General features: G+C 35.8%; 1 protein-coding gene across 1 annotated transcript; it reads right to left on the reverse strand.

Annotated features, from left to right (window-relative positions):
• Positions 1-8,882: 8,882 nt before the first annotated feature.
• Positions 8,883-9,890, reverse strand: LOC306861892 (transmembrane protein 229A-like; the record flags this gene model as incomplete). The annotated part of the gene is made up of 1 exon (XM_079404375.1): positions 8,883-9,890. The coding sequence occupies one exon, from the start codon at positions 9,888-9,890 to the stop codon at positions 8,883-8,885; it is 1,008 nt and encodes a 335-aa protein (XP_079260501.1).
• Between the last annotated feature and the right edge of the window lie 15,575 nt (positions 9,891-25,465).

Here is a 25,465-nt window from a genome sequence, read left to right on the forward strand (position 1 = left end):
AACCTTTCACTCATACCTTCTCACTTTTTAATTCAGGTTTCCAGTGCAACTTTCCGCTTGACTATTTTTGTCTCTTTGAGTTCTCACCTTTACATGTTTCCTCGTCCTATCTGAGGACTGATTGTGGGCGAGCATAATATTTGCTCTACAGTGTTATGCTGGCAACCGATGGACTTGGCCATAGAGAGCTGGATGTGCTCGTCTGAATCACTGCAGTATTAGATTATGCTTATGAAGACCAGCTGTTAGCTACCGTCCAGCGCATGCACATCAAGCACACAGTGTCCACACAACAAAACTAATTGATTATGTAACAAAGAAAAATTATAATAGCGAGAAAGATAGAGACCAGTGACATGGAAAGAAGAACATAGAAAGAAACTAGTGAGAAGTACATAAGCCCATTTCTGTCACAAGAAAAAAAAAAAACTTTGGTAAATCATAATTATGACGTAAGTCATAACTATGACATAGAAATCATAATCATGGCATAAAACTCAAAATTATGAAGTCGACATGTTTAACATTATAATTATGATTTCTTTGTCAAATAATTGACATAAAGTCAAAATGATAAGTTAAAATGTTTAAATATTTAATAATTATATATTATTTAATATTATATATGATGTAATAATTGTATATTCATAATTATGATTTTTTTTGTATGTCAAAATAATGATGTAAAGTCAAAATTATAACATATTCAGTCTTAATTATGAGATAAAAAGTCAAAATGACAAATTATGACAAGCCAAAATTATAATTTTAATGTTCTAATTATGACCTTTTTGTTAATTGGCATTAAAAAAAAAATCAAAATTATCATATAAAATTTTATGTCATAATTATAACTTGTCAAAATAATTGACACAATTAAAATGAGATAAAAAGCCATAATTATGAGATAAAAGTCAAATTTTTGACTAGTTGAAAATTTTAGGTCATAATAATAACTTTATCTCATAATTTAACATAGTATGTCATAATCAATATTTTGTGTCAATTTCTACTTACATGCTATATGTTATAATTATGACTTTATCTCATAATTGACTTATAATTTAATTATTAATTAATTTAATTATAAGCATTGTTTGCAAATGGGTTTCCATATGAAGACATGAAATGTGACGGAGGGAAACCTTTTGGGAGAAACATCTTACATGAGAATTAAGAACTCCTTTATAGAAGAGCAGCATCTGAACACCGAAATGTGATTCTGTCATTCAGACCTGGTCAAACATCAGCACGAAAGCAGACTGTCCTCTCAGTAAGGATGTCTAGCATCCTATTTCAGAAGTTGAAGCAAAGCACATGACTTTAACACTGATGTCGCATCCTAAAAACCAGCATAGCGTGCCGGGAATATTTGGCAGCTGAACCGTATCCTGCACAGCTGACAGAATCAGCACTAACTAAATATTGACCTAAAGATGTCAGCACTGCACAGCAAGCACATGTATTTCTCCCTCTAGCAGCAGAAACAATGTTCTTCTTGACCTCTGGGTGGCAGTGGACACCTTATTATTTGAACTAACACCATAATATTCAACACCAGCAAGTTCTTTAAAAAAATGCTTACGAAAAATGTGTGCACACTTCCTCACCACCTCTGCATAGGCTTGTTGATGATACTTTTTTTTTTTTTTTTTGGCAAGTTTTGCCCGGACAAAAACAGAAGAAAACAAGTAAGCAGAAGAGATGCCTACTCACTCTCAGTGAGGTTTTGTTACCTATTTTCTGCAGAATTGCAACTAGGTAGACTGGGTAGTATGATAGTTATAATAGTAGACGTGTTAGTCAGAGTTCTGTACTGTTTTTAGACTTTCATTTATTTCTTATAATGTTATATAATTACAAATATGATCAAATATTTTATTTAATATATTATAAAATATTTGAAACATTTTATGTTCCTTTTAATTGTTCGACGTTTTAGTAATTTTGTATTTATTATTATTATTTAAAATATGTCTATATAGTTTTTAAGTTTTAGTTTTTATTTTGAGTTATTATTTTTATTTATTAACTTAAACTAAATTAAAAATGAATGTAGCCTTGGCAACTAGCTGAAATATTTAAATATTATTTAAAAAAAATATGATTTGACATACATACAATATATAAATATGACTTGATAAGACAAGTTTTTGTCCATCAAGTTCTAAATAAAAAGAGAAACTAATTTATATTAAGTTTATATTTTAATTCACTGCATTATCATAGGTAGCCGATGATTATTTCATACATAAGTTTTGTTATGCTGTTTACTGCATCTATTTATTTTCTACATTTATTAGATAATTTGCACACTATATAATGCATGTCAGGGGTGCTAAACGCTGAAAACAATCCTTCGAGGGCGCAGCTGATGTATCAGATCAGTGTGACGTCGCTGTAGGTGTTTGAGAAGAGCATATGGGTCAAGAGCTGGGGTTACAGCCCCATTATTGTGAGCATGATGGGGATTTGGTTTCAGGATGTAAAATCACACTAGTATCTTTTGTCCTCACCTCTGTGCTGGTCTTCAGTAGCTGCAGGGCACTGTCGGTGAGAGCACGGCGCTGGGGGCCGCAGGAGCCGTGCTGTGGGGGGCCAGTGCTGATTACAGAGACAAGGCAATGAAACTTAATCAGTCAACAATTATACTGCTCTCCGAAAGTGCATTTAGATCATTTGTGTTGCTTGCTAAGACATAAGGTTGGAATAAATCACACAATTTTATTTAGTTTTTGCCCCAATTTACAGTCTAAGTTCATGCAAGTCAGTGCCAAATTTGATCTATCTATCATTGTTTCAACATAATTTATCTTTTTTTATGACCAAAACTCTCTTTCTCTCTCTCTCTTTATATATAACGAATAGGCTTTTTTAAAAACCTATATTGTAATATATACGGTCAGAGCTAGTCTGCAGATTTGAGCTGACAGATTTCCCACAAAATTTCGTATGATGATTTTTTTTCAGCTTCAGATTCAGACGGAGAATACATAATATTTTGTTTGATGATTTGAGCAGATTTTAGAACACACATTTTTAATTTACATTTCTATACTGTGATAGTATTTATTAATATTTTTGAATGAGCTTTTATTTGTATATTTTCTGATTTTTTATTTACATTTAGTTTGGTTTTAGATATTTTAGTCCTTTTACTTCAACATATTTTATTTCAGTGTGTTTCAACATGTATAATGTGTGTTTGATATTGGTAAATATAATATGGCTATTTTTCTAACATATGTTCCGACTCTTTTCCAGCCTTTCGAGATCAGAACTGCCCTAGCAACTGCATAGCAATGTGCTAACAACCACTTAGCAATTGCCCTGGTATCCACTTGCTATTGTTTATCTGATCTGATCTACCTAGTCTTTCTCTTTCTCAACCAGAATTCCTGTGAGTCTGTCTCTGTGCATCTCAACCTCACTATCAACTTCTCCATCGTCAAAACTCTGCAGCAAATTCTTGTGCACTGCGTGAGAAACAACAACAGCTCTGAGAGCTATACCTCCATCTCAGCGCTGCCAGGAGCCAGACGGGACGTCCGACCGCCGCTCACCTGGAAGTAATGACCTGAGCTTTTCCAATGCCCGTGAACCACAAACTCTCACGATCACATGAGTATGCAGGGCATCTCTTCCCTAATTTACAATATGACAATTAATATGGCCTGATATACAATACGAGAATTACTATGGCCATTAATATTACCTGATATGTTTTATCAGTATTATGGCAATATTAGGGTTAACACATCAAATTTTATTTTGCCTATTAGAAAATAAAGACTATTTAAGGATCATCAAGGTTTTTACTTTGCAGCACTATTTTCATTAAAATCTAATTGGGTCCCACTTTATATTAGGCGGCCTTAAGTACTTATGAACTTAAATCAATTATTGATTTTATTGCAAAACACTTTTGCTTCTATTGAGGTGGGATACGGGTTGGGGACAGGTTTGGTGGTATGGATAGGTTTAAGGGTGGGTTATAAGGTAAATGAGAATTGGGAGAAAATTGCTTAAGAGCAAAAGGCTGCAGCTGTCCCTGCGTGTGGCGCTTTGAATATCATTTGACTATTTAAATATAAAGTGTAAATATTATGGTTGGGTGTTGAGACTGAGAACTGCTCATTTGCTGCAATTGGCACCTTTGAGAAACACACTTCCTGAAAGATTGCATTCTGTACACAATGATTACAAACTTAGTTTCTAAACAGATTACTAATGATTCATAAGGGAAGAGACAGATCCATGCGCACTGCTCATTAATGAATGGCAGATGTTCTTCTGAGTACTTAAAGCTCGGGCTGAAAGAGGGCGGCGAGGGCATTCAGTAAAGCCCTGTTAAACACTAAAGCAGATTAGAGCTGATGCTTTATCCTTTACTTATGGCAAGAAAATGTCATTAGACCAACCTTGAATAGCAGCCATGCATTCTTTGTTTTGGGAACAATGTCACATGCTATGCATTGCAACGCACCCTTAAAAGTACCACGAGCAATCATCTCTAAAAATTGCCCAACTAACAGGGAACGTTCTGGGAAGGTTCTCTCAAAGTTACGAACAAACTTTCTTCCAGGAGTGTTAATAGAACGTTCATTCAAAGTTATGTGGTCTTTAATAATGTTCGCACAAATATGTTTTTTTATACATCATTTGTGGAACTTTTTTTCTTTGGACGTTTGTCTAATGTTTTTTAAATGTTACGACTTGTTTCAGAACATCCAGAGAACATCAAAGTTAATTATCATCTTGTTTATTAAATGAAAACTATTAAATGGAATGTTCCCTTAATATTTGTATAACCCAGAAAAAAAAAAAAAAAACTTTTTTTTTAATGTAAAAAATGTGACATTTTGAATATTCATAAATAAAATTTTCACAATGAAAAAAAAAACTATTTTAAATTATAAAAAAAATTATAATTAATATTTCTTCTTGTTTAACAAATGGTAACAAAGTTAACATTCTCGTAATGTTTGCAAAATTATATAGAATATGGTATACGAATGACACACAAATGGTTATATGATAATGTTCGCTTTTAAAACATTTTAAAAATTGAGATTTGAAGGTTCAGAAATAACATTTTCATAATTTTTAAAAACCTCAAATGTCTATCTAAAAATATTTAACATTGTTTAAATGCTACTACTTTCAGAACGTTTAGAGAGCATTCAAAGTCAACAATCTCATAATGTTTGCAAAATGATATACGATATGGTTATAACCTAGAAAAAAAAAAACATAAAAAAATGGAATTTGTGATGGTTTCGAAATAACATTTACTTAACTTAAAGTCTAACATATATTTAAAAATGCCTCAAATGTCTATTTAAAAAGTCTTACGACTTCACATTCAAATGTAAGGTTTTATAATGTTTGCAAAATGATAAAATGGAATAGAACGTTCATATGACATTTTGAATGTTCAGAAATAACGTTTTTTCATAACCTAATGGAGAAATTGGCAACATGTTCTCAGAACATATTTTATATAGCTGTGAGTGAATGCTTTAAGACATTCTGTCAGTACAGAGCCATTAAGCTGATCACCTCTTCTAGTCTGTTGAGTCTCAAGGGACTAGAATCACACGGGACGTGCACGTAAACCAGAGACCGTGGCTGTTTTGTTTCTTGACGTCAGATATGGAAAATATGCAGGTCCCTTCAGTAACAGCCAACTCTCTCTTGCCCTGACAAGAGTGTTGAGAGCACAGTCACCACGGCAACACTGAAATACACCCCAAAAAACACAATACGTCACGTTTGATCTCTTTAATTTGATCAGTGTAATTAGTGCATATAGTCTGAACTGAGAGAAAGATGTGCTACAAGTTTAAAATGCAATAAATTAAAGAAGTGCATCAAATGATTTCTCTCATTCTAGACTCAGACTAACATCCATAAAATGATCTAGCTGTAGGACTAATTACAAGAACAGACCAACCCATTAAAAATCATCACCAACCCATTCCTCCAATTATACAAAACGTTCTTCCTCAAAGTCAGAGGGACAAAACAGTACATTTGAGCAGCTGCCGAGAGTCCTTACATCAACAACTGACCACATGCATGAAGGAAAAAGATTTCAGTGACTTTTATGTATTATAGAAAGCTGTCCATTCTTCTCATTCTTATTTTTTCCTAAAAAGATGCTAAAATCACATAGTTTTGAGGCTGATGTATAGAATAGTTCACACAGAAATTAACATTTACTTAATATGTGCTCACTCTCAGGCCATTCAAGATGTAGATGAGTTTGTTTCTTCATCAGATTTGGAGAAATGTAGCATTGTGTGCACTTGTTCACCAATGGATCTTCTGCAGTGAATGGGTGCCGTCAGAATGAGAGTCCAAACAGCTGATAAAAACATCACAATAATCCACACCAGTGCATCAATTAACATCTTCTGAAGTGAAAAGTTGGTTGGTTCCAACTGAAATACGAGTCCTCTATCCATAATATTGCTTTCTTCAGTGAAAAATTGGTCTGGTCTGAAACAGGAGAGAAATCTGCACAGATCAAGCAACGTTTGCAAGCGAAAACAGTCCAAAACAAGGACAACGGGACTTTTTCACTGGAGGAAGCGTTTATGAACTGTTTCTTAAATATATGCATCTTTTCACTTCAGAAGATGTTAACTGATGGACAGGTTAATTGTGGATTACTTAATTGAGATGTTTTTATCAGCTGTTTGGACTCTCATTCTGACGGCACCCATTCACTAGTAAGCAAGTGATATAATGCGAACTTTCTCCAAATCAGATGAAGAAACAAACTCATCTACATCTACTGTCCTGAGGGGGAGTAAATTTGAGCAAAATTTTCATTTTTGGGTGAACTATCCCTTTAAAAATTCATTACTCTAAGCTTTGGCAGTTTCTCTGCAACAAATCTTTTGGAAAAGGAATAATTTTTCACAAAGACAAGGAATATAGATAAATTCACTCATATGTTCAAGAACAAGCACTCTTTTGAGGGATCACAGCAGTTATTCACAGTGCACGGTGCTCATATGTTTAATAAATATATCAGTAATAAATCAATTCGAAATCTGTTTTCTTTATTCCTCAAACTCTGTACCTCGAGGCCTCGTTTTTATAGTAGATGAACTGAGATGCGCCTGAACTCGTTTCTGTACGGATGTAATACTTCTAAAGTGTTTCGATTACTGAAGTCCAGCTGCCTAGAAGTGTTAATGAAGGCACTCAGTTGCTCTCATCCTGTATAAATCTAAAGGAATCGCTCCGCAAAGTTTATCTCACAATCAGTTTTGCTACGGTGTGAGCAGAGCGGCTCAATATCAGGACGAATGCAAAATCCTGACGCATGCAGTTACGAGGGGAGATCGTCCTCATAAATCCCATCATGCAATAAAACTATCATCCAGACGCCCAATATTCAATAACCATCAAAGCCCAGCAGTGTTATTTGTGTTAGAAATCCTGCTGTGTGTGTGCAATGGCAGTTCATAAGGTTTATCACGAACACATTAGGTTTAAAAGCACATTAAGGCTGCTAATGCAGCTACCCTTGTTTCTCTGAGGAAACTTTTCTCTGAGGGCGTAACGCTGGTGCACAATTCCCCCTGAGAACCAGCAATTTATGGGTTTTGTTATGTTTATACCTCTGAGAACATGTGTGAGCACATCATGGGCTTTCCTGTCATACCAAATGCTTGGAGGTTTTGGCCAGTAAGGTGAATTATTACGAAGCCACCTCATGCAATAAACACATTCAAATAAAGTCGGAGAGAACAGGGCTAGTTGTTGCACATGAAACGTGCCACACAGTCACATCTGAGTAACTTCAATTTCTATCTTATAATATGTGACCCTGGACCACAAAACCAGTCTTAAGGCGCTGGGGTATATTTGTAGCAATAGCCAAAAATACATTGTATGGGTCAAAATTATCGATTTTTCTTTTATGCCAAAATCATTAGGATATTAAGTAAAGATCATGTTCCATGAAGATATTTTGGAAATTTATTACTGTAAATACATCAAAACTTAATTTTTGATTAGTAATATGCATTGCTAAGAACTTAATTTGGACAACTTTAAAGGCGATTTTCACAATATTTAGATTTTTTTGCACCCTCAGATTCCAGATTTTCAAATAGTTTTATCTCAGACAAATATTGTCTTATCATAACAAACCATACATCAATTGAAAGATTATTTATTCAGCTTTCAGATGATGTATAAATATAGTCCAGCTGTTTCATTTACTTCGAAAAATTGTTTTTAGCTAAATATTATTGTTTTCTGTTCTCCAAGCAAAAATAAGTCAATATTATATTTTTTTATAAAGTTGTCAGTTTTATCAGGGAAAGCAGTCACATGTATATTAAACACTGTAATTTTATGATTAATGTTAATAATAAATTAAATTAATATAAAACATTTAAATTATAAAATAATATGAAATATTCTTACAAAGTATATAACACTAATATTGTAGCATTTTTAACTACTAATGACTAATATACTTTTTATAAATACTATATATTCTATAATATAACTACTATTGGCTAAAACAACGATGTTTATGTTAACATTTTTATGGTTTTATGCTTTTTTTGTACTTCACAATTATTTTAGCATTTAAATATAGAAAAAAAGCTTTTTAACAGCCTAAGACACCCTAACAGAAGTCAGGTTCTCATTGTGACAACTTGCCCCACTTATAGTGTTTAAAGGACAGTATATTTTTCTGAATTCTACGTTGCGTCTCAATACAGAAATTGACTTTCAAAATTCAACCTGGAGTGACAACTAGCCCTGACCTCCCCTTTTGAAAAAGCTTCTTAATTCTTTCTCAAGCATCAAACATTCAAATGCCTTTCTGCTGGCCACAGGAGGGTATATTAGGAAAAGCCCACATGCGGTTTGTCCTTCTCCAGCTTCCCTTTTGGCAGCAGGCGTCCATTGGCGCCAGCGTTTGGCATCTCCTCGTCATTCCTATCATTGCACACAACCCTCAGCAGAACATTCGACAAGACGTCTTGATACAGACTCAGACAGACCCATCCTGGAAGATACAGCAACGTCACCAGTCCCATGAAATTGAGAGGATAGTGGGAATAGTCCCAGGAACAGGCGTCATACTGCCTCAGAGCGAAGCCCCAGCTGAACTCCCACGTGTAGATGAAGCAGATGTAGATGGGAAGCCGCTGCAAGGTTCCCCATCCTCTCCTGAAGTGCAGATGGAGGTAGAGCTTCTCCACCACGAAGCTGCAGCTCCCATACATGAGGAAGGACCACAGGGACGTGTGGCCCCTCAAGGTCCGGTCAGCTTTCTCAAACAAGTTGAACACAGAGGTGAAGAGCACCTCGTACAGCAAGCCATGCATCCCGAAGAACACGAAGCGCAGGACACCGGGTAACCCATTCGGGCGGGATGACCTCAATAACACCCGCTTGTCCTGATACTGCAGACGCAGGAAGCCTTTATGAAAGACATTTGTGAAGTACAAAGCCAGGATGTAATGCACAATGAGCTGCGTGACAGAAACCACTCTGATGTTCTCAGTGCTGGTCACCACATTCCCTATTAAGATCTGCAGGCAGATGTACAAGGAAGGGTAGAAGACGAGGTGGAAGACCACAGGTCGCTCTTGGAAGCATCTTTTTTGCAGGTAGATCTTCTCCAAAATCAGATGCGTAATAGAGTGCACGATGCACAGATACGGAGAGGAGAACCCCAGCAGTTTGAGGTCGTTGTTATCCAGGAACCGGTGCGCGCAGGACAGCAGGATGTCCAGCGTGACTCCGTGCATCCCGTAGAAATACATGCGCATCCACTGCGGTAAAGCAGGCTGCGCTCGCCGGCTGTCCGCTCGTCTCGTCGTCTTCATCATCATCATCATCATCATCGTATCTGTCCCCAAACGCACTCAGATGTCGACGCGTCTTTGTCTGCCGGTCATTTTACGCCACAACTCGCCGGTGATGACACGAAGCCCAAAACCTCACTAACCGCATGTCTTCTTGCACGATCATTGGAAGGAGAGAAATGGGCAGAGAAGAAAAGACACAGACATAATAAAACCCACCACTAGACGGCGCTGTCCTATTCATCTAAACCTATATGCATAGTAAAACGTCTCAAAAGTGCTATAATAACAAAACGGCATTATATACAGTTCTGCACATCAACACTAAATTATATTAATCATTTTTATATATTCAAATTTAAATAATTTCATTTTATTGTTATATAGTATTTTATTTATTTTATTTTTGTGTTATTTTATAAAATAGTATACTATTCTATCATATATAAAGTATATATTATATCAAAATTTATATATATATATATATGATTTTTTATTTTATTTTTGCTATTGCTGCATTTATATTATTTTAGATCGTTTTACATTTAATTATATTCGTTTTCATTTTTTATTTGAGAAAAATACTATATTACATAAATATATTTATTTATACTTCATAAATACATTAACTTGATCATATATAATATATACACACATTATCTTTAATATGTATATATGTTAGTATGTATATAGATTAGTACTGTCAAACGATAAATTGCGATTAATCGCATCCAAAATAAATGTTTTTGTTTACATAATATATGTGTGTTCTGTGTATATTTATTCAGTATGTATTTTGAAAATATGTACATATTTACATGTCTATATTTATATTCATACAATTTATGTTATAAATAAATATATTTAATAATATAAGATATTTTTTCTGAATTGTATGCATGCATGTGTGTGTATTTATATATACACATAATACATATACACGTCACACATACATATATTATGTAAACAAAAACTTTATTTTGAATGCGATTAATCACGATTAATTGTTTGACAGCACAAATATATATATATATATATATATATATATATATATAATATTGTAGCACTAGTCCTCACTTGGGCTTTCCTCTTATGAGCTGGAGCAATAGCTCTCTCTGGGATTAGACATTAGTCAATAATGTCTCAATTCCTTCATCTTTCCACAAGAGACACTTTCCTCTGGGCTAAAAATGTCTTTCATCCATATTTTAAACCCCACTATGCTCTCAGATTCATTGATCACCTTGGTATTGTTAAGTTGTAGTGCATTTCAACACACAATTTAGAAACTGTCTTATAATATAATTGTACATACAAAATACTTAAGAGTTGTTTGAGCTTCCATATTTACAGTATTTTTGTAAATATGAGGCACTGTGAGGTTTGAGCTCAGAGACACTTCTGCATCTACTAAAATATCACACACTGTTATCTCAGAGCTCCAGTGGTCCTCTGGTGTTTTTGGAGGTGACAGATTAGCTCTAAGCATCTAGCCAGGAAAACCGTTATCTGTGAGAGCCGCAGGATAACAGAGAACAGGACGTGTTCAGGCTCCATGACAATATTATAGTGAATCACTTGTTATATTCTTCATTTCTAAGTTGCTTTGAATAAAAGTGACTGCTAATTAAAAGGCCATCATTCTGCTAGCACTGTCAATGACCTAACTATATTAAGTTCATATAAACATAATGGAAGAAAATAACAAATTACTTATAAAATGGAAACAATTTTGAGCGAGTTTCATTTGTGTTTCACTGTGCAACATAATAATGGCAAAAAATGTAATGCTCATCTTTTGTGTTTGTTTTTTTGACATTTTTACAATAGCTGCAGCAACACTGCAATTCTTCCCAGCGGCCACTAGATAGAAGCAAAGTGAAATTTTAACTTGAGCCTATGGTGCTGCACCGCTGCCCTCAGGAAAGAAAACATAATTGTATGTGAATGGCAAATTATAAGCAAGCTGGTAGAATGTGAATGGCAAATTATTAGCAAGCTGGTACATGACAGGGTCTTTCAGAGCATTACAGCAATGAATCGCTTTCATTTATGCCAGCGTGGGCACAGCATTCAGAGTAGCATCAAATGATCTTCATTATGAAATCTCTTGGAACGCCTGGCTCGAACATGTTATGTTATCAGACAATGTGTTGTTTGTTTGTTTTTTCCCTACTGTATATGGACATCGCGGGTGTTTGGATAGTTTGTTCACTTACGATATAATCACTTTAGAAATAGGCCTTTGTATAAATTCAATATGGCGTCTAATCTGATAAGGGACCCCAAACGGAAAATGTTGTCATTAATTAACTACCGTCATGACGTTCCAAAATTAACCATGCTTTTATTGTAATAAAAGTGTATAGTAACCAGAGCTTGAATTGAGGGGGGATGGCCCTGGTCGAAAAAAATTACAAAAAGCATCCTCTCTGTAACCCCCCCCCCCATCCCCTTTGGATTATTAATTTTGTGTATTACATAAAATTTATCATGCACATGAAATGTTAAAATTCTCTACTTATGATCATTTACAAACTGAATAACGGCGATTGATCAATCAGAACTTGGTACTGTAACATGCTGCGGACAAGCAGAAGCAATTTCGTCATTTTCCCCAGCCAACATTCTATCACGGGTCCCGTGTGGGCCCCATATGGGCTGTAAATATGGGCCCTACATGGGTTTGTCCATGGGTTCCATGTGGGCCCCATTTGAAGTAGCCCATATGAATCTCATATGGGGCCTGACTGGGACTAATGTGGGGCCCAACTGGGCAACACACATAAGACCCATATTGGTCCCACTGATAATTCGCGCAAAATGGTTAAAGCGCAACTTTTGAAGTTTTTTAAGACAACAGAAGGTATGATTTTTCCTTGATTAGAATTTAAAGACATTCTCCTGACATAATGTATGTGTGACTGTGAGGGACCGAGAGACCATAGGAGAGCTGATATTATCCAACTTTGAGAGAGAGAAAAAACAAACAAACAAACAAAAAAACCACGTCTTGAGAGTCCAAAAGCATTCACTGCGCAATGAAAGCCAATTAGAATACGGTTAGAATGCCCTTATAATTCCAGCATTGGGCTGCCATGTCATCTGCTGGTGTTGGTCCATTGTGTTTTCTGAAGTCCACAGTCAACGCAGCCATCTACCAGGAAATTTTAGAGCACTTCATGCTTCCTTCTGCTGACAAGCTTTATGGAGATGCTGATTTCATTTTCCAGCAGGACTTGGCAACTGCCCACACTGCCAAAGGTACCAAAAGCTGGTTCAATGACCATGGTGTTACTGTGCTTGATTGGCCAGCAAACTTGCCTGATCTGAACCCCATTGAGTATCTATGGGGTATTGTCAAGAGGAAGATGAGAGACAACAGACCCAACAATGCAGATGACCTGAAGGCCTCTATCAAAGCAACCTGGGCTTCCATTACACCTGAGCAGTGCCACAGGCTGATCACCTCCATGCCACGCCGCATTGATGCAGTAATTAAAGCAAAAGGAGCCCCAACCAAGTATTGAGTGCATAGAAATGAACATACTTTTCAGAAGCCTGACATTTCTGTTTAAAATATATTTTTTTTATTGATCTTATGTAATATTCAAATTTTCTGAGACACTGAATTTTGGGTTTTCATTATCTGTAAGCCATAATCATCAAAATTTCAAGAAATAAAGGCTTGAAATATTTCACTCTGTGTAATGAATCTATATAATATATGGGTTTCACTTTCTGAAATGAGTGACAAAAAATATTGACCTTTTTCACGATATTCTACGTTTTTGAGATGTACCCGTAAGCTATTTTCTGTGAATGTGCGAGACATTGATTCGTTAGCCGCTATTGGTAAACAACTAGCTATAAGAATAAAGTGCAGTAGACAGTAAAAACTATTTGCACTACAAACCAGTTTGTTTATAATTACGACAATACATTAATACACATATCCACAAAAATAAGTTTTTATTATTTATAGATATGATGAACAGCTCTACATGATTGATGGTGTCATCTATATAGTGCCGTCAGGCCTGTGAAAAAGATGAAATCAGAACATGGATATCTAAAAATGTAATTTCAGATCCCATTTCCTCCAATTTGCGTCTCTTATTGGTTTGAGCGGCTGTTTAGTGTCAGAGGGGCGCGGCCGGGTCATGAGGGGGAGGAAAAAACTAAGTCCCACGAGGGCTTTCACTCTTTTTTACTGTTGCTTTATTAGGCATTCCCTTCACTTCCTGCTCTCCCTGGGTCCTCCGTACCGAGCCTCGCATCTGTAATGAGGTTTTAAACGATCTCGGTCGAGATTTCCACAGCGTCCGTGTTAGTCTAGACAGCTAGTTCAGAGCAGATTGAAGCTCAGAATGAATCTGCATGGAAACCGCCAATATATCTCCATTACACATACACCAGAGCAATTGCCTGACACTATCTTTACCTCCCATCTGTAATTCATATCTCTGAGGTTACATTCTAAGGCCGTTAAAACAGCACAAGGTCATCGCCATGGAGACAACGACTTCAGCTGCAGTCTCTCCCCTCACATTTTCACATTCAGTCAGTTAGCATGTTTACAGCTGAGGCCAGATAAGCATCCGAGGGAGGAGGTGAAAGGTAGGAAAGCGATGTTTTCTCAGTGTTCGACAGAAGGAAAGCCAGATGCTGGCGGGCTGTGCGTCCTCAGCTTGTCCTTGCGTCTCGGTGTCCAGCTGCGTCATCACCAGGCAAAACACACCTTTGCATTTTACATCTGCTTGTGTTAAACAGTGAGATAGCCCTGTATAAGAAATGAATAAAGACACAGCCGTAGTTGTTTTTTAATGAGCTCCCATGGCAGCCTGAGGATGAGCTGGAAACTAGGCTGAATGTTCTCATGTTTGAACTGGAGGTAACAATGCATGTCAGGTTGAAAGGCTACAGGACGTGTTTCATGTGACTGCTGCCGAGCGAGAACAACATGCAGCCAAACTTGCAAAAAGATGATGCTTGCTAATAGAGGAGGAATACAGAACGAACTGACAAAATATGTAGAATAGAACTAGGAACAGAGCAAGATGTGAGTGGCTGCGTATGTATTCATCACCATGATGACAGGGTTGCCATTCAAAAGTTTGGGGGCAGAAATGAATGCTTTTCAAGAAGTATGCATTAAATTGAGCAAAAGTGACAGTAAAGACTTTTATAATGTCAGTTCTCTTTTAAATAAATGCAGTTCTTTTTAACTTTGTCCATTAAACTTACGAATTCAAAAAAAATAAAATAAAAAAGTATCATGATTTTCACAAAAATCTGAAGCAGCACAACTGTATTCAACATTGATAATAATCATAAATGTTTCTTGAGCAGAAAATCAGAATGATATTTGAAGGATCATGTCACACTGAAGAATGGAGTAATGATGCTGAAAATTCAGCTTTGATCACAGAAATAAATTACATTTTTAAATATGCTGACATAGAAAACAGTTATTTTAAATTGTAATAATATTTCACAATTTAACTGTTTTTACTGTATTTCTGATCAAATAAACGCAGCCTTTGTGAACAGAAGAGGCTTCTTTCAAAACAATTAAAAACTGACCCCAAAGCTAAGGTGTTCTGAGTGATTACTTGCTTTAAATGACACAGCACTCATATATTATTGCTCTTTGTTTGGTTTGATTGCTTCTATTGTCCTCATTTGTAAGTCGCTTTGGATAAAAGTATCTGCTAAATGACTAAATGTAAACGTAGTTTATTGATAGTCTATTAATATCAATATTAATTCTATTGATATACTGGATTCTACAGCTTGTTTTATTGTCCATCAAGAGAAAATCATATGTCTGCTTGCTTAAAAATGAATAGCATGATTTGAGCAATAACCACAGTGATGCTTGCCTTAGCAAACACCTTACAAGCAGTCTGGCACTTCTGGTGTTTCCGCTTGAGTGATTGGTAACCCAGGGGAATATGTAATACAATAAGGGCATAGAGACATTTTAACTAGCTGAAGATGGGCATTACTATCAATGGTTAGTGTTGGTTTACATTGACAGGTCATGGGGACAGGATATGATGTTGTCAGCAACTAGATTATCTGCAGGATATGGCCACTTAGTGATAACTGAGAGGGTATTAGTTGTGTTCCAAAACCTAGTGAGCTCATTGTTGTCTGTCTACACAGACAACAACCTTATACGCATGGTTATTATATTTAATAAAACTAAAAACTAGGGCTGTCAAATGATTTTTTAAATCTCCTTAATAACACAATGTGGTGATTATTAATCTAATTAATCACAAATAAAGTAAGTATATATAGACATTACAAAAATCAGCTTTAGAAAGAAATATTTTGATTCAGCAAATATTTGTAGGGTACAACTGCCATTATTTATTTATTTATTTATTATTTTTAGTAGTTACACCTGAATTGGTATTTATATATATTTACAGATTGTTTGTTGCAGCTCAGAGGTGGCATGAATGCATTTACACGGCAAAATACATGCAATTAAATAATGCAATGAGATTATTGATTATTTTAAACGGGTATTAAAAGGATAATTCACCCTCATGTGATTCTGAGGAACATAAAAGAAGAAAATTTGATGTTTTTTTTTTTTTTTTTTTCATATGGAAATCAATGGTAACCAAAACAATTCTTCAAAATATTTTCAAAAATTGCCAACTTTTTTCCTGCTATTTACCAAAGAAATATTTCTTATTGTCATTTAGTTTAACTCGGCAATAAATAAAGCTATTTTTATTAAATAAAAATTAATAAAATGAATTTGAACAAAAAGTTAAATAAAAACGCAACTCAAACTATTAATAAAACTATAACAGTAAAATTGGGATGTTGAAACTTTAAGAAATAATAAACTATGTGGTGCAAGGTCTGCAGTCTTACAAATTGGCTTGCCTAAAATGTGGAAATATTATCTGATATATTCCTGCCATAATTGCTGTAAAACACCAAAGATGGCTGAAATCCTGTTAATTAAAATGGAAAATATTGCTGAGGGAAGGAACAAAGAGCTGCTACATCAGAGATGGACATGGTATCAAACTGCTGACATTTCAGTATCCATGTAATGGTTGAATAAAGAGAATAGAGGCATGAATATGCAAATCAGAAGGGAGTGGCCTGAGTTCAAATATACTGACCAGAATGGACAGAGCTCTGGCTAAATGAAGGTCATGCATTGTTGCCGGATTGAGCGTTCGTTCCTGGAGAACTTGATTATTATTCACAGCGTTACTCGTAATAAATGCAAAAATCTGAAGGGCTGTTTGTTCATATCCCCTTTTCAGAAACGTTTGGTTAAAATGCCAGAAGAATGTCAAACTAATGTCAGCAATTAGAGCGAAGTCACAATTTGCATCAACTACCACATCCATCTAACGAGAGAAAACTGTTTTGGAGAAGCCATTAGCCTTGTTAAAAAGTCAGGAAAGGCAGAGTATTTGTTTGCTCCACCATTTCTCTTTATTAATTATTGTTAATTTCTCTAGCGAGATAATGACATAACTTAGTATTTGAAGATAAGGCAGCAGTGACAGAGGGACTGAGCGCTCATCATCTCTTCAAATCTAATTACAGATATCTGCTCCTAGGGACACAGACCTGCAAAGAGCAAATCATATCAGTTCTCTTTTTTAATCACTGGCCTTCCAGCATTGACTTAAAACTGGAGATTTATAAATACACTTTTTTTATTTTCTTAACAAAATATGAGTGGTGCTTTTAATGTTGCTAAGATCAGGCATGTTCCAGAACATTGCTATATGGCTGCTAGGATATTCATAGAGGCTTTTATACTGTATATGGTTGCTGGATGTTCATAGATGTCTTTAGAACATTGTTATGTGGTTGCTAGGGTGTTCATAAATGGTTTTAGAACATTGTTATGCGGTTGCTAGGATGTTCATAGAGGTTTTTAATGTTGTTATGGTTTCTAGAATGTTCATAGATGTTTTTAGAGCATTGCTATGTTGCTGCTAGGGGGTTCATAAATGTTTTTAGAACGTTGCTATGTGGTTGCTGGATGTTCATAGATGTTTTTAGAATGTTGTTACAGTTTATGGTTGCTAGAATGTTCATAGACAGCGCTGGTAGATTACTTACAAATTGTAGTCTGTTACTGATTACAGTAAAAATCGTAGTCAGTAATGTAATCTAGAGACTTATTTGAGGTATTTTATCTATTCTGACTATATATTTATAGATTTAAATCGGTTTATTGTTATAAAAAAGGGAGAAATAAAATACATGACCATTAACCAACATCAGAGAACATGCAAATGTGTTGTTAAATTATTGAAATATTAATTTAAAATCTCAAACTTAAGGTACATATGGAAATTTTAAATATGCGCAAAATATGGACGAACCCAGCGATTGGGTTGTTTTTAAACAGCGGTTGGGTTACTGTCCAGAAGGCTGGGTTAAATATTTAACCCAACTGTTGGTTGAAAACAACCCAGCATGTGTTCTGTCCAATATTTACCCAGCACTGGGTTGCATTTAACCCAGGATTTTTAGAGTATATATATATATATATATATATATATATAGGCTATATATATGGCTTGAGTCCCTCTTTAAGTCTATAGGGTTTCTAAGTTAAGCTAAAGAACTTAATATTAGAAGAAAAAGACAAAAGAAGGACAAAGCAAGATATCTGTGAGATGTTTCTTAACTGTTTCTGTTGCTGATCTCCAGGGACAGGGCTGGAGATGAATGTGTTGAGGTGTGAGGCATCTTCTTCCATTTCCAAATCCCAGCCCTCCCGTCCCGATTGATTGACTGCGGAAGGACAAACATCACTCATCACCCATCCAGAATGAAAATTGGCTTCATGTTAATCCATTAAAATGCCAGAATCATTCTGTCAGCCCCTCAAAAACTAAATTATTAAAGCCCTGTGCTGATACAAACGCAAAACATTCATGCAGTGAATCAAAAGCGCTCTTCTGATATTGTGACTGTATCTGAAATTGTATTCAGCGATAGATGGCTTAGCTGGATATCAAATGAGTGCCAATGAAAAGTTCTGCTCTAACAGCTGCATTAGCATGATGCTCAGGTTGTGCGCGGCTCCCGCGGCGTGTCACAGTGTGTGCATGCGGTCCGCAGGGAATGCTGGGAAATGTCACAGCTTTGGGATGTCTCCCCTGCTTCGAGGTCACTGGGCCGAAGTGAATCTGAACAGTCCAATTAGGATTTGCATAATAAAAGATTAACAGCCTCAAATGGAGGCCTATCTCCCCAGGTGACAGCCTTTAGCAGCATAATACACAACATACATGCATGATGTCGAAATCCTGAAAAAAGTGTTCATGTTCAGTCTTCACATCAGTCCATGTGTATTATTATCATCCTAATGCTCAAACCACTGCCTTTGTGTCTGAAAGTGAAATAACAGATGAATCTCACAAGATGATGATCATGCCAGAGTCTTTAACTGATTTAAATCAGATTTAACTGATTCTGATTGATCAATCACAGCAATGAGTGATCACTTATGAATGAATAAATGAATGGAATGTAAAAATATAATATAATATTAAAGAATAATAATAATATAATATAATATATAGAATAATATATTTATTAAATAATTATATTTAAATCAATATTATGTCTAAAATACAAAAGGCTCCAGAGGATGCTGGGTAGTCTCTGACCCACTGACACACATCTTACACCCTCTGAACCTCCATCTACTTTTGAGACTCCGCTGGAGACACTAATGCCACAGTGTCAGCTCCTCTAAATCACAGGAGAAAGTGTGTGTGTGTGTGTGTGTGTGCATGAGGATGCATCGCTCAACTAGCTTAATATTTACTCTCTCTGTCCCAGCCAGGCTATATCAATTATTCAGCCTCACACACACACTGTCTGCTTCCATATTGTCACTGTTCCCCAGTGTCACACAGCAGGAGCTGCAAAGATTCAGATGGAAATGAAAACATCTTGCTCTCTCATATACTAGTTCTGACTAGTTCACTAGTGTTCTCTCCACTGCAATGTGCACGTGTACATCTCTAAATGGGTCATGCAATGAAAAACAGGATTTCTTGCTTTTTTATTAAGTTTGATGTACTATGCAGAGATACTCATTATTTACATAAAGATGTCTTAAAGGTACAGTACCAAAAAAGCCGGAGGGTCAGACAGAAGGTGGACAGTGGTCAATCAAACACTAAATTATATGTTTTGATGCAAGTTTTAGAGCGTTCACCCAAAAATTAAAACTTCACCCCGAGACCATCCAAGATGTAGATGAGTTTGTTTTTTCATAAGATTTGGAGAAATGTATCAGTACATTACTTGCTCACCAATGGCTCCTCTGCAGTGAATGGGTGCCATCAGAATGAGAGTCCAAACAGCTGATAAAAACATCACAATAAGCCACACCACTCCAGTCCATCAATTAACATCTTGTGAAGTGAATAATTCATGTTTGTAAGAATAAAATCCAGTTTTAACTTTAATCTGTCTCTTCTAGACAAAATACGAGACCATAATCCATAAATAACTTTTGCTCCAGTGATAAAGTCCATCTCCGGTTGTCTCTCAAATCAAAATCCACGCACATCTTTGTTTAGAGCTGTTTTAGACTTTTTTTTAAAACTTGTAAACAGAGCTTGATCTGTGCATATTTCTCTCCTGATTCAGACAAGATTACTTTTTTACTGGAAAAAAACAATATGGATAGAAGGCAAAGTATTACCACAAAGCAAAGGTTTGAAGTTAAAAACATCTTAAAGATGGATTTGTTTTTTACAAACATAGTTTTTAGCTTTATAAGACATTAATTGATGGACTGGAGTGGTGTGGATTACTGACCGTTTGAACTCCCATTCTGACGGCACCCATTCACTGCAAGGATCCCTTAAACACGGATAATATCTCACGAACATTGACCAATGCTCATTTATCAGATTCCTCACTATTTTCATTGGTAAAACAACCTAATTTTCTTTTAATTTTCATCCCAAAATTCCTATAATTATGCCACTGCTTGCTGAAATACTCAAGCTAATTATGAACCAAATCTGCTTTCATTATCAACCGAATCTGCTCTCATTATCTTAGATTATCACAGACTATGAATATGCAGCTACCAATGCATAAATTATGTAAATGTGTGGCTGTGGAGAGAATTGATTGGAACTAATTGATTAATGAGCAGCACTAATCTGAGATAATGTGCTGTCAGTCAATGTGAGTTTAACGTCATAAATCCAGCTGCCAAAACACCATCAGTCACTGACCCGCTTCTCCAGACCGACTCGATCACTGACACAGATTCATATTATCGCAAAATTACATCTCCAGGAGTATAATAAACCCAGCACTTTGACTGTAATGTGGCTGAGCGTCGCTTTCTGAGTAGCAGGTGTCAGAGATGAGCATGGAGATGATCATATAGGATCAGACTAATAAAAGAAACAGGCTTTATGCCAGATGATGTATGATGATTTATATGCATGTAGACACTCACTCGACTCATATGTTCTCCTGCTCTCTATGACTTTCAAATTCAGACGGCCTCTCTCTCCACATAACGACAGCGATGGAAAAGGAAAATAGATTTTTAAAGCTGAATTGAGGTGACATGAGAGATATTTCCCACAGAATAAAAGGTTTTCAAAGCCGTATTTACTTGAGAGATCATCCCTCTAAACCTTCCTGGGTTATTTCATCTTGGCTGAATCTTGTGAAAATATGCACAATTCATATGTCAACTCAAAATCAAAAGGAAAAAAAAAATATATATATACTATGCATGCATCAATAATAAAGTTAAAACAGTTAAATAATATAATAGTTAAAAGTTAAAACATAAAATTATTAATATATTTTCAACTAATTAATGAAACTAATATATTTACATGACTTAACTGAATTTCTTTGCAATTCAATAGTGATTCTTTTTATTAAAAATACCGTAATGCATAAACTAAAAGCAGTACAATGAATACTTCAATGTTATGTAAATACTGAACAGTTTAAATTATTTAATTATTTTATTTGCATTACAGTAATGTTTTTGCATTGTAATAATAATAATAATGCATTTGATTTGTAATGTGCTTTTCTAAACCCAAGCGCTACAGTGAAATACAACAACAATAATAATAATATGTATTATAATACATAAAAAAATAATAGTTTAAATATATAAAAACAAAAAATATATACTCAAATGTCAATATAATATTAATAATATTACATTTTCATGACCATTAAAGTACTATTAAAATTAAATTACAATAATTCATCTGGACATTTTACAGACTGATGAAAGCAAATCCCTTTGTAATTCAGTGGTTAATCGCAGTATTTTAATTCTGATTAAAAATACTGTAATATATAACGAGAGGCATTACAACAAATACTGATATTATATGATATGTAAATATACTTTGCAATTTAAATGATTTCATTATAGTAATGAGATTTCTTTTTTTTGTGAGCATTATATTGTAATGAGATTTTGCAGGAAAAATGTGCTTAATAGTCACAAAAATGTCACAGTACAAAAACAAATCTTTACAGGCTTCATTTACCCCAATCAAAACAACATTTCAGTCTTTCTTTTGACTTCAGGGTGAAATATGACTCAGATATTTTACAGTCAATATAACTTGGGTCTGATGCCTTGCAACAAAACAATGACTCTCTCTCGCACACACACACTTACACACACACACACACACACTTACACACACACAGTGTTTCCAGTAGCAACTCTCTGTAAGCCCTGATGAATCATCACAGTGGGCGACCAAGCCCATCCTCCCTCAGCAGCAGCCCTTGTTTTCTGTGTTTATTTATCTTCATTCTAGCTGTACTTCCCATTTTTTTGTTTACTTTTCACTTATTTTCTCTGTCCTTGTCTGAACTGGTCATATTGTCACGCCGCGACAACCGTATATTCTCTCTGGTTCACCCGGCAACAAGCATCTCTGCACCCAGACTCAGCTTATTAACCACTAAGACGACTTCAGCATTGCGGCACCCCGGCTTTACCTAAGTAGCCTTTTATATATATGTGATGAGCGCACACAGGGCTTTCATTTCAACTTGAAAGGAACTCTGGGATGGCAAAGTCAAGGGGAGATGTTTCGGTTACTATGGCAATGGCAGAAAATGAATGGATTGTCTCCTTCTGAAGAACAGAGAGGCGAGCAGGAAATTTCCATTCGTGAGCAATTACAGCGATGGCTGGAACACGCCCAGGAGAGGCCTGTAACCTCACTCCAGGAGAAAGCACTTTAACACGTTAACGTAAACGCAGAAACCTCCTTCCTCATTTCAAACTGAGCAGAAAATCACCACTGATGGGAGGTTTGGGGGTCGTGCGATCACGCTTCAATACCATCCCAATGTCAGTCTGTTTTCTTCTGATGTGCAGACCTACTGCTTCTACCTGTTAAAAGTGCACGGTTTTGTGTTTACGATAATCTGATTCACAACATAAGGATTTTTTTTTTTTTATTGTTGCATTTGATTACACAAAACAATATCATACATGGAAAAAAAAAAATGAGATGGATGGGATTACTGTATATCATATTGATTTATAAAAAAAGAGAGAAAGAAAATATATTCCATTCTTTGTTCTCGACAACATGAAGTGCATTAAATATCACAGAACATTATTTCCCAGATTAGGGCAGAGAAAAAAGAAGAATTTGGGAGAATCAATAAATTCTGAATAATTTACTGCCATCATTTAATCCATCATGTGATCTGATCATGCACAGTTTAAAATGTAATATAACCTAAATACAAGTACTTCTGGAATCTAATTATGTAATTTGGATTACACTATACTAATTAATTAATAGATAAATATAGTTATAGTTATGGATGTTATAAAGAGGTTATATAGTTATACATTGTAAACTATACTCATTCTTCTGCTGTTGTGTATTTGCTCATACAGCTGCCAAACGTGCCGTGTGTCTCGAGAAAGAGGTGATGTGGTCTTGCACATCCCACTCGTGCGAAGAGCCACAGAGCGGGTATTGTTTCACGCCTGGCATGTGATTTCGACAGTGATGCATGTTTGCCACCTCTGTTTATCCACCCATTGAGCAGATTGCCTCTGAAAATGCCACCAAAGGTTTTTTTTTCCAACAATGCCATTAAAAAAAACATTTTGGTTTCTCAAAGAATATTTCAGTGAACAGTTCTAAAAAGAACCACTTTTTATACATTTAAAAATCTAAAGAACTTTTTTCCACTATAAAGAACTTTGAAAGATTCCATGGATTTTTAAGGTTCTTCATAGAGCCACCAACGGCAATAAAGAACATTTTATTTTTGCAGAGTATGAGATATATGTGCACAGATCACCAGCTGACATCCCTGCAGCCTAGATTCTCTGTGAAAGCTAGTGAAAGCTGAGATGGGGAAATCACAAAGCAACAGAGAAAGAGAGAAACGAACACACCGCCCCCGCGAAGCAGTGGCGTGGCATGGCCAGAGCTTCAGAAGGGTCTCTGTGGCACAAATGCTTATACAGTGGGAACAATGAGCGCTCTGTGGAGGGCTCTCGGCCGGTGCATTGTGTTCCATCTCTCTCGTGTTTCCCCGTCTCAGCAGGCTTCACGCTTCTGGGAGGAGGAGGAGGTCCGGCTCTCAGATGATCTCCAGGGCCTCCGATCTGAGGCTTGATAAGCATGTGACTTCTCAATTCTGTTTGACTGAACTGCTTGGATATCACCCAAGCGAACGGCCTCTGATCGCCTCTGATACCCAGCAGGAGCGGTTATTTGAGAGAGAAGTGTAAGGCTGACTGATTTGATGAGCTGGTTCAACATCGACCTTGCGGGAGATGAGTGCTGCTTCATCCAGAAACATAATTCCAAAACAGTGCAATGAAACGGCTTCACATAATCAGAATTTAGGTCCGAACTAACAAAACAAAACTAACAAAATCCCACAGGAGGCTGCGTGTTTACATGTAATGTAACACATATACATTTGAAAGTACTCTGTAAAAAATTATATGGTCAGTACGTCTACAGCAATATATGTTTTTCTATTACTTTATCGCATCAAAATAGTTCTATACAAGCCAATCTATACAGAGTATTATTTATTTACATATATATTCTTTCTCATCTTTAGTGTATCTGTTGTTATGGCACAGTATTGAACTGCATTTATTGCTATTTCCTATTCTGTGATTTATGTTTGTTGCTCTACAGCCTAAATTTCCGTCAGGAGATTATTGAAGAACCACACCATTCTATCCTGCAATAAAATTATTTTCTTTTAAAAAGTGATTTTAAATATAGTTTAGATCAGGGCTGTCCAAACTCGGTCCTGGAGGGCCGGTGTCCTGCAGAGGTTAGCTCCAACTTGCCTCAACACACCTGCATGGCAGTTTCTAGTATGCCTAGTAAGAGCTTGATTAGGTGCTTCAGGTGTGTTTAATTAGGGTTGGAGCTAAACTCTGCAGGACACCGGCCCTCCAGGACCGAGTTTGGACACCCCTTGTTTATACAGTTCACTAATAGTTTATATAGACTATATAGTCTTGATATGACTTTTTGCAAGTCTCTAATTCTTTTAAGAATTAATGAATCAATTATTGA

Source organism: Barbus barbus (genome assembly GCF_936440315.1).
Source record: "Barbus barbus genome assembly, chromosome: 42".
NCBI lineage: Eukaryota > Metazoa > Chordata > Actinopteri > Cypriniformes > Cyprinidae > Barbus > Barbus barbus.